Genomic DNA, 17,102 nt, shown 5'->3' with positions numbered 1-17,102 from the left:
CTAAACCAACTGATCGTCCTCGATGTCTCCAGCCCCAATGCCAACCGCGATGCGCCTGTCATAGAGGCCGGGCAAGAAGAGCCTAGGTTTTACGCCTTCTTTTTGGCCGCCGCGGCCTTAGCCTTGGCTGCCTTCTTCCTGTTGCTCTTGATCATCACCATGCTCAAAAAGGAGCCGACAACGGATGCGCCAAGCAGAATGAGGATCACGGGGATGCGAATGGCCCATTCGCGAGGGGGGAAAACGTTTTGCAAGGGGTGGTCGGAGTCGACGAAGGGCTGGAGATTGGTGGTTTGTTAGTTTTTTTTTTCTTTCAAGAAGGAATAGGAAGATGGCTGGATCCTGGGGCATCCTGGGGTTTTGGTGGGCTTTCGGGGGGTGTTTGAACGCACCATCAACAGAGTCCAGATGGTATAATAGAGGAAGACGAAGGTGGCGGCCACGAGCATGGCGAGGCCTACGAGTTTGTCGAGCTGTGGTGGTTTAGGGATTAGGGGTTAGCCGAGTGTTCAATCCTTCGGTTTCCGTCTTGTCATGATGGCGGCTTCGGGGTTCGGGCAGCTAGCGATTGGAAACACACCATTGTCGATTTGATCGAAAGGGTTGGTTAAATGAGTGACGTGGTAGTTGGTGAAGGTGGTTTCGTTGTTTGAACGAGAGAAGAAGAAAAAAAAAGTAAAGTAGAGGTATCGCTCCCGCGTGGTGGTGAGTTGATGCTGATGTTGCCGTTGCTGCAGGTGACTGGCACCTTTGACCCACGGGGATTGAGAACACCGAACACCACCAGCACTAACAGCGACCTGGCCACTTACGGAAAGCGGAGTCCAGCTGCCATTTGCGAACCGTAGCGTCACTGTTTCAGGGGTGGCGCGTTGAGCACAAGCGGCTCGCTGACGTTAGTGGACCGTGTCGATAGCTTTGCTTTTCAGAAGGAAGGGAACAGCTCCACTTGCTACTTCTGTAAACTCCACACCAGCCTTCAAGGAAGTTTTGGTTGCGGCCACTCCCGTCACCTCTCACGGTCCCGGCAGTTGCCTTGCCTTGCCTTGCCTTGTCGTAAGCAACTTGCGCGAGGCACCAGTATTCTAGTGGCCAGCAGTTGGTGATTTCCTCTTTTCTTTTACATCTTGAATCACTTCCTTGACGAGACCTCGAGACGACACAGTCAGTTCTCAGCACACCGAATACTTGTTTTGGACCAAAGAAAACAGAGACAAGGATAATTCTTCACGATGGCTTCGGCAGACATGTCTCCGTCGCGTAGCCATCCTCACGACGCGACCCGATCCCCTTCCCCGAGGACCCAGTCACCTTCGCCCCGGGACGAAGACGGCTCTCGGTCCCCTGGTGAACGTACACCCTCACCTCCTCCCCGCGACCCGTTGCCGTATCGATCACCAGGCGAACGCACACCTTCGCCATCTCCTCGCCGGGATCGCTCTCTCTCACCAAGAGATCAGCCGCCCTCACACCCACGATCCCGTTCGCCTACACCTCGCAGCCAATCGCCTTCCCGACGCTCTGTCCGCTCGCCATCTCCGAGAGAGGGCTCACCAGCACGCCGTGATGATCGCTCATCTTCCCCTCGGGCACGCTCGCCGCCACCACGCCGTCATTCCCGTTCTCCTCCGCCGAGAGGACAACCCCCTCCTCCGCGCCATCGCGATGCCGGTGGCGACTATAGACCGGTAAGGAAGGAGCGCACCCCGACGCCACCCCCTGTGGCCGTCAAGACCGAGGAGGAAAAGCTTGCCGACGCCAGAGCAGAGTACCAGAAGCTCTTGAACCTACGCAGTCAGGGTGTGTACCTACCCCCGCACAGGCTACGTGCCCTCCAGGCTGCTATCACCGACAAGAAGACCAGGGAATACCAGCGTATGGCTTGGGAGGCACTGAAGAAGTCTATCAACGGTCTGGTCAACAAGGTCAACACTGCCAACATCAAGTTTGTGGTCCCCGAACTCTTTGGCGAGAACCTCATCCGTGGCCGCGGTCTGTTTTGCCAGAGCCTGCTGAAGGCCCAACATGCCAGTTTGCCCTTCACCCCCATTTATGCTTGCTTGGCTGCGATTTGCAACACCAAGCTGCCCCAGGTGGGCGAACTACTTGTCAAGAGGCTCATCCTGCGTTTCCGCAAGGCCTTCAAGAGAAACGACAAGGCGGTTTGCCTCTCGTCGACCATGTTCATAGCCCATCTCGTCAACAACCAGGTTGTCCACGAGATGATTGCCGCCCAGATTCTGCTGCTGCTGCTCGCCAAGCCCACGGATGACAGCGTCGAAATCGCTGTCGGCCTCATGAGGGAAGTCGGCTTGTTTTTGGAGGAGATGTCCCCGGCCATCGCCCATGCCGTTTTCGACCAGTTCCGCAACATTCTTCACGAGGCCGATATCGACCGTCGTACGCAGTACATGATCGAGGTGCTTTTCCAGGTGCGCAAGGACAAGTACAAGGACAACCCGGTTATCAAGGAGGAATTGGATCTCGTCGAAGAAGAGGATCAAATCACACACCGGATTGGGCTTGACGACGAAATTGACCCGCAAGATGGACTCAATGTGTTCAAGATGGATCCCAACTGGGAGGAGAACGAGGAGGAATACAAGAAGTTGAAGGCGGAGATCTTGGGTGAGGCTAGCGACGACGACGAAGATGACGATGATGGCGACGAGTCGGAGAGCGGATCGGAATCGGAGGACGAGGAACAGAAGGCGTTGGAGATCAAGGACCAGAGTAATGCGGACCTCGTCAACCTCAGGAGGACTATCTATCTCAGCATCCAGTCGAGTGCCGATCCCGAAGAAGCGGCGCACAAGCTTATGAAGCTGCGGCTCCCTGCCGGCCAGGAGGCCGAGTTGGTGTCGATGATTGTCGAGTCATGCGCCCAGGAGAAGGTCTACTTGAAGTTTATGGGCTTGCTAGGAGAGCGGTTTGCCCGTCTTAACAGGATGTGGATGGACTTGTTCGAGGAGTCATTCGCCAAGTACTACTCCACGATTCACCGATACGAGACCAACAAGCTTCGCAACATTGCTAGGTTCTTTGGGCATCTTTTGGCTACCGATGCCATTGGCTGGCACGTTTTCTCGGTTATCCACCTAAACGAGGAAGAAACGACCTCCGCCAGCCGTATCTTTATCAAGATCCTGTTTGAAGATCTCCAGGAGAATATTGGCTCTGCGAAGTTGAAGGCTCGCATGAGTGAAGAGACTCTCCAGCCCAGTCTGCAAGGCATCTTCCCTCATGATGAGCCGCGTAACATTCGCTTCTCTATCAACTACTTCACATCCATCAAGATGGGTTATCTTACCGACGAGATGCGTACCTTCCTAGCAAACATGCCAAAACCTGCCCTGCCAGCACCTCCAGCGGATTCTGATTCCGAGTCCGTGTCCAGCTACTCTTCCTATTCTTCTTACTCATCCCGTTCTCGCTCTCGTTCCCTGACGCCTCGGAAGGACACCCGCGGACGCTCGCTCTCGCGCACCCCTCCTCGTCGTGGCAGAGGCAGATCCTACAGCCAGACACCAAGCCGGAGCAGGAGTCGTAGCCGTAGCTACAGCCGCTCCGTCTCGAAATCCGTTTCGCGGTCTCCTCCAAGGCGAAGAGCGGTGGAGTCCCGGTCTCCCAGCCCGCCACCCCGCGGCCGTAGGCGTAGCTACGACCGGTATTCCCGCTCACCCTCGCGCTCGCGCTCTCGTACCCGCTCCCCGGCGGCGCCGCCCATCCGCCGCGGTCGCTCGGGAACCCGTAGCCGTAGCAGGTCATACTCGCGCTCGCCATCCCCCCCGCCTGCTCGTGGTTATCCCACCCGTGGTCGAGCACCCGTTAGCAACAATGACAGAGCCGCCGCCGCTTCCGGCAAGCGTCGTAGAGAAGGTTCCTACTCGGCAAGTCGCTCGCCACATCCCCCTCCCCAACAGCGTCTTCGCCGAGGGAGCTACAGTCGGTCACGATCAAGGTCTCCGATACCGATTAGAGGCAACGGGCCGGCGGGTAGAGATACAGGCCGAGCTGGCCCGGCTCCCGCTCGTGGAGGACGGCGGGATCGCTCATACTCGAGATCGCGAACCCGGTCACCTCCACCGCTAGCGGATGCCGCCACAGGGTCTAGGAGAGTTGTCAGCAGGTCGCCAAGCCCGGTGGTTGGGAACAACAAGCGGAGGAGATCGTATAGCAGCTCAAGGTCAAGATCTAGATCGAGTTCGAGGTCCAGGTACAGGTCCAGGTCACCAGTTGCTAAGCGGGGAAGAGTTGATTAGAAGCCCTTTTACCATTATTAACGGACTAACGGGAAGGAAGAGAAGGGGGTGACAGATGTTGACTTGGAATTCAGAAGAGGCTACGAAATGTATATTGATACCAGAAGCATTGGTTGTGAAAAGAAAAGAAGGACAAAGAATGACAGGCAAGTCTCGTTGTACCAGGGCAAGACTAAAATTAAAAACCAAATCGAGATTTATTCCGTTGGACTCGGGGGCTGATGGGTGCTTTCTGATAATGCAATGACATCACAGTGATTGGAGCGGTACGTTGACCGGAAGAGGCCGTATTTGCACTCAAATAAGGGGTATGATACTCTCTAACAATGCTACTTCTAACATCTATAAACCAGAGCTCCAATCACAATATGCCAACATCTCTATACAAACCCAACCACCTTCAAGAGCACCCGGTTAATGTATGCATGGTCAGACCGGTGAAGGAAGAGAGATTCACCCACTAACCAGCTCACTCTTGGGATAATTCGTAGTAGTCTCCAACGACTCCACCGCTGTCTCCCCGCCATTCTGTCCCTGAACAGGAACCAGCGCCTCTTCAGACGCCGTCTTCTTCACCTCCTTCTCCTTCGACCCAAAAACGGAAGCAACCGTAGCCTCCGCATCACCACCAGCAACAGCCTTCTTTGCCGCCTGCGCTTTCAGTTCCTTCTTACTCAGCTGCAACGCCCCCTTCGCCAACGCTTCCTTGGGCAACGGCCGAATAATTGGCTGGACGACCCACCAAGGCCTCTTGTTCTCCCTCCTCGCCTGTGCCGAGCTTTCCGGGTCATCTTTGGAGTCTTCTGTTTCCTGGTACAGAGTTTCCAGGACGTCGACGTCGAATGACGAGCCGCCGGTGCGCTCGTACTCGAGAAGTCCCTGGGCGACCTTGCGCTCGACTTGAGACAGGATGGCTTCGTATTTGCCGATTTCAGAACCGTTCCGCGCGCGGGCGAGGAGGTCGCGGACGTCGGTGTGGTGGGTCACGAAGTGCCGCAGGAGGTGGAAGCAGTGGGGTTGCATGGAGACGAGGTTGGGGGAGGTTTGGAGAGCTTTTTTGTCTAGGTGGGGGTTGTTGCTGTTGTTGGTGGTGTTTAGAGAGGAGGAGGAGGCGGCGGTGGTAGTGGTGGTGGTGGTGGTGGTGGTGGTGGTGGTGGTGGTGGTGGTGGTGGTGGTGGTGGTGGTGGTGGTGGTGGTTGAAGCGCTGCCGTTGGCGGACTTGTGCTTCTTTCGTGCTGGTCCTTCACTGTCGTCGTTGGCTTGTGTTGTTTCGAAGGAGGTGGAGGAAGCTTCTTCAAGCCATGCAACATCATCACCCGGCATGAACAGCGGTCTCCTCACTGGCGGCTTCTGCTCCAACACGTACTTGTAGATGATATCCAGGTATCTCCTCAGCACAGCGTCGACGCGCCAGCCGCCGCGGCTGCCATCCTTGCTACGCCAGTACTCCCTCCCTTCTTCGCCGACGGCCGGCGGCCTGGCGAAGAGGCCTGGGTCGCTGAGGTTGCCCTCGGCGCTCATAACGCCGTCAGCGCCCGTGGCCGCTAAGCACTTCTCCAGGTCCGCGTGCTGCAAGATGTTGCCGTTGGCGAAGATGACCGTCTCCTTGGGCAGGTTCTCTCGCAGGTAGCGGATGTACTCCCAGTCGGCGAGCCCCGTCTGATGCCCCTTTTGCTCACGCCGCCGGCCATGTACCGTGAGAATGCTGGCGCCGGCGCGCAGCACGTTCTGAGCATATTTGAGGGTCGCCTCCTTGGTGTCGAGAATGCGGATCTTGGCCGTCACCGGGATGTCAAGTTCCTTATGCAGCGTGTTGATCAGCTCGAAAATGAGCTCCTGGTTCTCTTGCAGAAAGGATCCGTATTGGCCGCGCTTGGCGATACCCTGCGGGCAGCCGAGGTTGAGGTCTACGGCATCGCAGTAAGGGGCCACAAGCTTCGCGGCAGAGAGCAGGTAGGCGGGATCGTTAGCGCAAAATTGGACGAATAGCGAACGGTCGAACTCAGGGTTGCCGTCAAGGAAGGGAACGTAATCGGGCGAGTCTGGGCGTGGGCTGTCGGCTGTCAGAGGGCCGCGGATCGGTTGGAAATGGGAGTCACGGTATTTTGGCGCTTCGGTAAACAGGCGGGCGTGGAACATGGGAGTGTAACAAAGGAGCTTATGTTGCTCATCGGCGGGGAGAAACGATCGGGTCAGCATGCGCCAGGCCTGTCATGAAAGCAATCAGTTAGTTGTGCTGTTCTGTTTTATTTATTTACGTTGTTGCCACTACATATTGTCCACAAGGGCGCAAACTCACAAACTCAGACTGATCCACCATGGGAGCGACGATGTACTTTGGACTACCGATGCTCTCGTAGAAGGCCCTGCCATGAAGCTTCGTTCTCTTGGGCGTTCGGGGTGTCGTGGTCGCCTTGGCCTCGGTTGCGCCCAGGTTGGCAGCCGCAGAGGTGAGCGAAGAAGCTGTTGTCGCAGAATGGGAAGCCATCGTGACAAAGGACCTGAACGGTAGACGAAGGTGGAGGAGAGACCTCCTAGCGAGTATCGAGAACGGAGCCACGGTGGTGGCAGGTTGTGTACTTTCCTGAGCAGCAACGCCTCTGTCCGTTCTTCAAAGAGTTTACTTTTGTTTACAGGGCAACTGCACTACTGTAAAATTTGGGCCTTCTCCGCAAGGCTGACGGCTTGTCATATTCGGGATCGAGTGACCACGGATGATGATTGGCTGCCCCCGCAGATTTCTACGGACAGGCGAGTGTAACGTCCAGCAGGGGTTGACCCTGCTTTAGGCGTGGGGGTTTCTGGGGGGTTTGAGCAGCATTGCATTTGCCCAGCTTCTGACCAATCCTCGGGAAGCTGTAGAATACGGGCACGAGCAGGGGTATTGATTCAGTAGAGGGTGCAGATTGTGTTAGTCTTAGTTAGACCTACACCTCCAAAACCACCCTACCCTACCCGTTTCTGCGGTAGTAGGTCTGAGCGGGTTTTGCGTTTTTTGGCCGTCGGCTATAGAGTAACAAACACTTTTAGTAGGATTTTACTTTAGTTAAAGTAAAATATCTACTCCAATTAGAATAAATCAACCCCCCCCCCCCATTACAACTAACTATTCGCCGAATAAACGATTCCGATTAGAGTAAAGTATAGTAGGGTATAATATTTAATCTAATTGATTTGTTAAATTCGATAGAATATTCGTTTTACGAAATACCCCTTCCGCTTTTATATAATAACTAATTTATATTCATACCTTATTTGCCTGACCTTACGTCCGAACTAAGTATATTCCTAATTATTCTTATTCCTAACTATTTTACGCCTATTTCGAATTATAATACTTTAAACCCAATTCCTACTCTTATTCCCTATATTTTATTAATTATTCTTAAAGTACTAGTATAATTGTACAATCCTAATTAATTACTAATTTATAGTACTAAATAGTATTAGTATAGCCTTTGGCCTAAGAGGGGAAACTAAAAATAGTTTATTCGTAATTGGGTTAAGGTAATTCGAAGCGATAATTAATTATTTGGAGCCTATATAAAGGAATTTATTATATTTTTACGCAATAAAAATATACGCGAGGTTCTCCTTCGCTAAAATATTATTATATAATTTAAAAATAAAACTAATTTACTCGATTTAGAGTCTTTTAATTAAATATTTAGGGAGGAATTAATATTTTTATTATAATATAAACCTAAAAAGAGTAAAAATAATAAAAAACTTAGTACCAAATAGTCCTAACCTATTAAGCCCAATAATTTTTAAAACGAAGACTCCGAATTATATAATTTTAAATTTAAAATCGCTAATAATAGAGAGTCCGTTAATTTTAATTTATTTTTATTATTCGCCAAATTTAACACTTCCTTTATAATTAGGGTAAGCGATATACCCTATAATATCGAAGATTTGTATAGTACCTAGTAGATTTTAAATATTATATAATAGGGTATAATATAGTTTTGGAAATACGCCCCTCTATTATATTTACTCCTTAAGGTATTAATATTTTATTAATATACCTAATAATTAAAGTATAAACGCTACGCTTATTATAATGAATTTACTTTACTTTATATTTATATAATTTTTATTATTTTTATAAATATTCGTACTCCCTGTAAGTCGGATTTCTTTCTTTAGGTTATAGGTCTTTATATATATACTAATAGTATTATAAAGCGTATCCAAGATATATTAGCCAAATTGGGTATATATATTTTATATAATAGGATAATTACTATTATTAAAATGCTTACAATTATTGTAACGGTTAGTTCGGTCCGTAGATATTTTATAATTAAATTAACGATATTAGTAAAGTTTTAAACATATTATATCCAACCCTAATTTTATTATTATTTATAATAATTATAATTATTTCGATACTGTCTAAAGCCTTAATATTAGTTGAAAGGATACAATACGCAACCTTACGATTTATTTACTAAGAAATAGTCCTAATATCTCCGGATTATTCCAATTATTTTAATTCTAATTTACTATTTTATTTTAGAAATCCTAAATTATTCCTTCCCTCGCCCCGACACTACGTACGTTCTATCCTACTGCTAATTTACTTATTATAAAGAGATTGCGATTTTTATTTCCGGTTATTAACAAATAAAACGATCTCCCTACGTATACCTTCCTTAAAATTAAGCGCTATCGAATATTCTAAAGCTTTATTCTCTAAACCTTTATTATTAATAAGAATAAAAGTAAATTAGTTAGCGTTTACTATCTCTATAATAAATTATTCTTCAGCCTATTAAGTATAAACTAGGAATAGTTCGGTAATAGGCTTTTTTTTGTTTATAGCGATTAGAAGATAATATTATATATCCGTAAGATTATTTTCGCTTAATTAGAGGCGTAGGCCGTATATAATTAGAAAAAGTAGATAGTATCTATACTAATATTTTTTTATATTAAATTTAATTTTATTAATTTGATTTTTCGGTATTTCTAGTATTTTATTAAATAGGATACTTACGGATTTAGTAGAGTTAGGAATATTAAATTATAAAAGATTAAATTCTATTATATATTACAGCTTTTTTATAATATATTCTATTTTAGGATTTTCGCCTTCCTAATATAGAACCTCGTCGATAGGAAGTTCCTAGATCTTAGCCTCCTAAGTAAGAAAAATATAGAAATAGTAATCGGAGATATTTTTCAGACTAACAGCCCCTCTTATTTCTCTATATAATTTAATTATATATATAACGAAGTATTTACCTTAGTAGAATATACTAGTAAATACCCGGATAGTCCTAGCGATTATATAAATATATAATTCCGTAGTATTTATTAATACCTATATATACGGGTACTAATTATCCTTACCCGCGTAGTTAAATTCGGCGATTACAGTATTCTCCGAAAGATCGTTAATTTTCTACTCCTTTTCTTTTATAATAGAAAAAATATAAATTATAGGCCCGAAATATTATACTTCTCATAGTTATTTATTACGAACTTAAGCGACGCAGGGGCCGCCCAAATCGTTGGGACCCAACAGCCCCGCCCAAGGATAATAGTATAACCCTTAGAAACTAGATTAATTAGAAAGGGCGCGCAAATATATACAAACTCACTAGATATACTAGTTTACTAGTAAGCTAGGGCTTACGGTGAGCCGATGCTCATAGGTAAGCTAGGGCTTATAGTAAGCTAATACTATTAGTAAACTATTACTATAATAGATATTTAAGAACCAAGGAGTTAGGAATAGATATAGGAGTATATAAGGACGACTAAAGAATTTAAATTATTAAATAATTCAATAATAGTTAATATAATTTAATTATTATTATTAAAATTAGTATTACAAATATATTTATTATAAACCCTTTAATTTTACCGAACGATTCTAATAGTTCTTTACCTTCAATTATCCTATTTAAATAAATTAGACTACCGTTCGTTATATATTAATTACTCCTTTTAGCCTATCTCGGATAGTAATTAAAAATATTTCTTCGTTTTATTATATTTACTACCGGAAATAATAATAACCCTACCTAGGGTAACCCCGCGAACTTCGCTATTATATATTAATAGTTCGAAGCTATATAGGATTATATCTACTAATTCGAAGCTTAGCTCGAAGTTAGATCCGGTACCCCCGAAGCGAAGGTAGGAAAGGATACTCCGCCTATTAACCGTCCTAAATTTAAGTTAATTGTACTTAAAGAGTATAATAAATAGTAATTTACCTTTATAAAATTTTTAATCTAAATATAAACCTATTTCTACTTCTATAGAAATTAGTTCGGCTCTAAATTTGATAAGGTAACCTATATAGGGACTAAATTAATAAATAGGGCCTTTACTTAGTACGAGCCTATCTTTAAAGATTTTTATAAAAATAGAAATAATACTTCGGACTTTAATAAAAAGATTTTAAGTAATTACAACGAATTTACTAAGGCCTTCACTCGAATCTTTAGAAAAAAGGATAAGACTCGTCGGACTTAAGAACGCCTAATTTAGTTTTAATAAATTAAATTTACCTTAATTTATATTGTATTCTTTAAATAAAATGCCCTTTATAGTAATATTAATAATAACGGACTAATATAATTATTCTATAATAGCCTTAAGGAAAGAATTAAGGATAAGCTCTATAAGGAAGACTATTCCGAAACTATTAATATATATATTAATATAATTATCCGTATCGATAATCGGCTATTCTAACGGGAATAGGAAAGGAAAGGAAGAATAATTCCCTTCGTTCCTTCTAAAATTTACTATACTAATACTAAAAAGAAAAGGACTTAGGGAATTTACTTTTTTAAAACTATTTATTTAAAATTTATAGAAATTAATATAACTTAAACTAATTAAAGTAAACGGGACCTTTCGAAGGTTAAATATTTTAATTGTAGTAAAATTAAATATATAAAGAAAGATTATTATATACTTAAGTAATTAAATTAAAGAAAAACGGAAACTATTATAATAGAAGGAGTTAAAGTAATTAAGATTATTAGTATTGAATATAGTTAAAATAATTTAGAAAACGTTATAAATAGAGCTATAGATTTCAATTAAGAAGTTTAGTAGGAGGTTAATAACGAATATAAATAAGAAGGACCTAATAAGGAGGATTTTAAGGAGGAAGTATAGAATAATAATATACCCTAAGTACGGACGTACCGGGCCCCGATATAGGAAGAAATTAATAACCTCCTTATTACTAACCGAGCCTTCCTTACGGCTATATACGTAATAAATACTACTCCGCCGCTAATTTCACCCCCAGCGTTTATATTTAAAGGATTTAATAATTATAAATTTATTAATTTATATTAATATAACTACCCCAATTAGGCCGCTAAAGGATATTAGACGGAACTATAGTAACTTTATTTAAATAAGAGCGGAAAGAACGAAAAATAGGAAGCCTTTTAAAAGAAGTAAATTATTATTATTAAAGGGAAATTATAAACTATTTAGGAATAGACTTTAGAGCCCCTCAAAGTATATTAATTAATTATAAGAGATATTATATAGATATACCCCTTTTATTTTACTTACTACCGAATATTATAATTCTAATATATTATTTATAATTACTCCGAATATTATAGGAAGAAGCGGGATAACCGCTTCTAGTCCGCTAGGAGATTAGACTAATAAGGATAATTTAAATCCATTACATATATTTTTAACCGGAAAGACTTATAAATTACCTTTATTATAAATAAATAATTTATATTTAATTTACATCCCTTTATACGAATAAATAAATAATTAATATTTAAGAGACTTATTATACGCCCTTATAACATCTATATTTATTTAAAATAGGGAGAAGCCGACCCTTAGTAGTAATAATACCTAACGTCTAATTGCCTTATTTATATAAAATAGAAAATATAAATATACGAAGCGGAAGTTATATACTATATCCAATAAATTAATATAATTAAAAGTATTAAGGATAAAAAAGCCGTTTATTTAGTATAATTATAGGAATATTATTTACTAAATAAATTTAAATTTAAAGAAAAGGACGCTTTCAATAACTATTATTAGGAATTAGGAAACGGTTTAGGGCCTTTAAAGAGGCCCGGTAAAAATTAAATCCCTAAATAAAATAAATTATTCGGCGATATAACCGTTAGAAAAATAAAATCTAAGACCCTATAATATTTATAGAAGTCGTTATTATAGAAGAAGGGAAAGAGGATTAGCGATTTAAAATTATAGTTTACTAAAAGAATTACCAAATTCTTATATTAATAAATTCCGGAACTTAATTAAATTTTATTTTACCTAAGTTCGTTACTTAATTAAAGATTCTTTAAAAGAAGAAAAAAGTTCCTTTTATAGTAAAAGGACCTTTTAAAATATAGATTATAAGACGGGAAATATTACTATTCCTTATTACAATAGAAAGTAAAACGGTTGAAATTAATTTTAATATTATTGAAATAGGGCTATTTAAAAATATAATCCTAGGGTACTTATAGTATATAATATACGACCTAAATATTAATTAGAAGGAAGGTAATTACCTACGTCCTAGGATATATTTAATTATTAATAGGAAATCCGGAATATAGTAGGAAGTAAATTAAGGAAGTAATATTCCTATAGCCTTACTATAAGTAATATAAGAAATTATAATTTATATTATTAATAAAAGCGGTAAAATTATAGAAGAAGGGTTAATAACGTTAGTAGAAGTATTAATAATTAATATTCAATATAAATTCGATTATTATTAAAATTAATAAATAGAGAAACTGAAGATAGTAATTTTAATAAAATACTAAGAATACCCGGCTTTCGTTAGTAAATACTTTAAAGGATTACTGCTACAAAGATTATAAGACTATAAAATTAAATTTAAGGAAAGAATTAAATTTAAATTCTTTAAAGTATATTATATTAATAAAAATAGAATATAGAATTAAGGAAGTACTTAAATAAAAATTTAAAATAAGGATATATTCGGGAATCTATATTACTAATAAAGTACCCTATCCTCTTTATATTAAAGAAGGATAGAAAATTACGCTTTTATATAAATTATAAATAATTAAATTAAAAGACTATAAAAAATAATTATCCTTTATTATTAATTTTTATACATCTAAAATTAATTAGGAGGAGTATAATACTTTACGCGCCTTAATTTACCTATTACCTATACCTATATCCGAATTAAGGAAGGAAATAAATAGAAAATAATATTTCGTATACCCTACGGATACTATAAATACTTTATTATACCCTTCGGATTAATTAATATACCTATAATATTCTAATCTATTATCAATTATACAATTCGACCCTACTTTAATAAATTCGCTATTTACTATTTAAATAATATTCTTATTTATTCTAAAACCCTTATAGAATATAAGGAATATATAAGGAAAGTATTAGATGTATTATATAAGTATAAACTCTCTATTAATATAAAGAAAAGCGAATTTTATATAAGAGAGACTATATTTTTTAAATATTTTATATCGGAGAACGAAGTTAGAATAGAATTAAATAAAATAAAAGCCGTACGAAACTAATTAACGTTTAGGAATATAATTAAAGTCCGTAGATTCCTAAAATTTATTAATTTTTACTATATATTTATATAGGACTATAGGAAAATTGCTAGACCGCTATATAAATTTATTAAGAAAGAGGCTATTTTTATATAGGGAAAAACGGAAGAGGAAACTTTTAAAGCTATTTGTAACGCAATTACTATAGACCCTATATTAAAATTTCCTAACCTAAGTAAACCTTTTAAAATTAAGACTAATATATTAAATAACGCTATTAAAAGACAATTAGGGTAGCGTAATAATTAAGGAAAATTATATTTTATAACTTTCTTTTTAAAAAAGTTAGAAGGACCCCGTTGTAATTACCCTATTTATAATAAGGAATTCTTAATTATTATCGAAATATTTTAAAAATAGAGGCTATATTTTAATAAAATTATATATAAAGTATAAATTTATATTAATTATAATAATCTTTAGTACTTTATAATTACGAAGGTATTTAATAACCGCTAAATACAATAGGCCGAATTCTTATTAGAATTCAACTTTAAAATTAATTATAAAAAGGGTTTAGAAAACGCCCGGGCCGATATTTTAAACCGCCGGGCAAATTATATAAAAAACGTAATAAAAGCTTTTATATTTTTATTCTAAGAATAACCGGACGGATTATTTATATACCTTCTATAAGAATAGGTAGAATATTATACTATTTATTAGATTAAATTATAAAACCCCGGTTATTAGGCTTCTATTATTATATTTAAGGAAAGGTAACGATAGGAAGATAATTAGGAAGAAGGAATTATATTTTAGAATAATAAATTATAGTACTATAATAAAATTTATATTTAGTTTGAATAGTATAAAATGTTTATTATAGGGATATATACGTTTAAAATAGGAGAATATATAGGTATTGCTAAAATTATAGTATAAATACAATAATACTACAATTTTCTAAAAATAAAAACCGAAGTAGCTTGAATATTATAGGCCTATAAGCGTTATAATAAAACTAAGGTTATAAAATATAAATTATACGGATTCTTCGAACCTTTAAAAGTCGTAAAAAGGTTATAGAGTTTAGTAATTATAAATTTTATTATTAAATTACTACCGTTTATAAATACTATAATAGGAATTATTTATAATAGTATCCTAATAGTAGTAAATAGGTTAATTAAATAGAATTACTTTTTACTCTATAAGGAAATATAATTAGTAGAGTAATTTATAAATATAATTTATTAGAATATTATTTTGGTATACGGTTAGCCGAAGGAATAAATTATAAATAGGGATATTAAATTTGCGTTTAAATTTTAATAAGTATTAATAATTAAATTTGGTATTAAGAGTAAAATATTAATAGCGCATTACCCATAGATAAATAAATAAACGGAAAGGATTAATTAAATTATAGAATAATATTTAAGGAATTATATTAATTTCGAATAAAGCGATTGGATAGAACTATTACTTATAATACAATTAATATATAATACTTCCCTTATAGAAATTATTAAGGTTTTACCTTTCTTTATAAATTACGGGTATAAATTAGAACTCTTAGAAAGATTAAATACGAACGTCCCTAGGGCCTTAATTAAGGCCGAGAAATTATATATACTATATAAAAAGCTTAAAGGAGAATTAGAATTCGTTAAATAAAAAATAAGCCGATATTTTAATTTAAAAAAGCTCGAAGGACTTTACTTTAAAAAGGGGGATAAAATCCTTTTATCTACTAGGAATCTTAGAATAAGGAAACCTAGTAGAAAATTTAATAACTGATGGGTAGGGTTATTTAAAATTAAGAAGAAAATTTCCGATATAGTATATTAATTAGATATTTTTAAAACTATAAAACTAAAATTATATTTATTCTATATTATATTACTAGAATTAATACCTAAAAATATACGAATTAATACGTAAGCTAGTATTAAGGATGAAGAAGAAGAATAGAATATAGAATAAATTTTAGATTTAAGGATAGAGGAAGGAGAATTGGAATACCTTATTAAATAGGATGGATTTAGCCCCGAGAATAATATATAGGAACCTATTAAGAATTTGAATTACCCTACGAAGCTAGAGGAATTCTACTATAGGAACCCGGATCGGTTAGGACCGAAGGATTATTTAATTAAGAAATAAAGAAGGCCGATATATTTAATAAAGTTTAATTAATAGGTATAGAGGCGGTAAATATAAATACTACTATAGGAATTTTTTCGAATAGGAGTAAAAGCTCTTTCTTAACCGCCTTATCTTCCTCTTTCTAAACCTCTAATTCAACTATAGCAACCCGAAATATATTACTAGCCTTTACTACTAATTCTTCCTATCGACGCTTTATTTTAAATAAACAAAGGACACTATTATATATTATTTTTAGGAGTACTTCTTACTCCTATTTTAATTTCTTATTCTCTATAATTATCCGTGCTACTATTCAATTAATAAAAGACTATTAAATAATATCGAACGATTTATATTCCGAATTATAATCGACTTTTTTATAAGAACGAGCGCTACAAATATATTTACTATACTTCGGGTACCCCGGAAGCTTTTTATAAGTAAATTTACAATCGGAATAGTATTAGTAAAGTATAACTACGGAATTAAAAAATTTAATATAAATTAATAAATTCTACTATCGGTTAAATAATATAGAAGAATGCTTAGAGATATAGTTGGATATAATAGTAGGTAATAAGAGGAAGAAGAATTTACTATATTTAGAATAGGGGTAGTAGTAAAAATAAAAATAGGACGAAGATATTAGAAGAATTAATAAAACTATCGAAAATAATAATTAAGGAGGGGAAGTATTATATTACGAATTTAAATAATATAGGGGCCGTCCAAATTATTAAGACCCGATAGCCCCGCCTAAGGATAATAGTATAACCCTTAGAAACTAAATTGATTAGGAAGGGTATATAGGTATATATAAACTTATTAAATATATTAATTTACTAATAAACTAGGGCTTATAGTAAACCGATATTTACGGGTAAGCCGGGGCTTACGGTAAATTAATACTATTAGTAAATTATTACTATAATAGATACTTAAGAACTAAGGAATTAAGAATAGATATAGGAGTATATAAGGACGATTGGAGAATTTAGATTATTAGATAGTTCGATAGTAGTCAATACAATTTAATTATCATTATTGAGACTAGTATTACGAGCATACTTATTGTAAACCCTTTAGTTTTACCGAACGACTCTAATAGTTCTTTACCTTCAGCTATCCCACTTAGGCAGATTAGACT

The 17,102-nt window shown here is 38.2% G+C and overlaps 3 protein-coding genes across 3 annotated transcripts; 1 reads left to right on the top strand and 2 right to left on the bottom strand.

The window, feature by feature from the left end:
- Positions 1-89: 89 nt before the first annotated feature.
- On the bottom strand, positions 90-583 carry NEUTE1DRAFT_94837 (dolichyl-phosphate mannosyltransferase polypeptide 2; the record flags this gene model as incomplete). The annotated part of the gene is made up of 3 exons (XM_009852550.1): positions 90-278; positions 393-473; positions 581-583. The coding sequence occupies 3 exons, from the start codon at positions 581-583 to the stop codon at positions 90-92; spliced, it is 273 nt and encodes a 90-aa protein (XP_009850852.1).
- A 1,294-nt stretch (positions 584-1,877) lies between these two features.
- On the top strand, positions 1,878-4,471 carry NEUTE1DRAFT_81623 (uncharacterized protein; the record flags this gene model as incomplete). The annotated part of the gene is made up of 1 exon (XM_009852549.1): positions 1,878-4,471. The coding sequence occupies one exon, from the start codon at positions 1,878-1,880 to the stop codon at positions 4,260-4,262; it is 2,385 nt and encodes a 794-aa protein (XP_009850851.1).
- Positions 4,472-4,558: 87 nt separating this feature from the next.
- NEUTE1DRAFT_62941 (uncharacterized protein) lies at positions 4,559-6,750 on the bottom strand (the record flags this gene model as incomplete). The annotated part of the gene is made up of 2 exons (XM_009852548.1): positions 4,559-6,315; positions 6,566-6,750. The coding sequence occupies 2 exons, from the start codon at positions 6,748-6,750 to the stop codon at positions 4,716-4,718; spliced, it is 1,785 nt and encodes a 594-aa protein (XP_009850850.1).
- Between the last annotated feature and the right edge of the window lie 10,352 nt (positions 6,751-17,102).

This window comes from Neurospora tetrasperma (genome assembly GCF_000213175.1).
Source record: "Neurospora tetrasperma FGSC 2508 unplaced genomic scaffold NEUTE1scaffold_3, whole genome shotgun sequence".
Classification (NCBI taxonomy): Eukaryota; Fungi; Ascomycota; class Sordariomycetes; order Sordariales; family Sordariaceae; genus Neurospora; species Neurospora tetrasperma.
The sequence above is the reverse complement of the archived record's forward strand: the minus strand, read 5'-3'. Positions and strand labels throughout refer to the sequence as shown.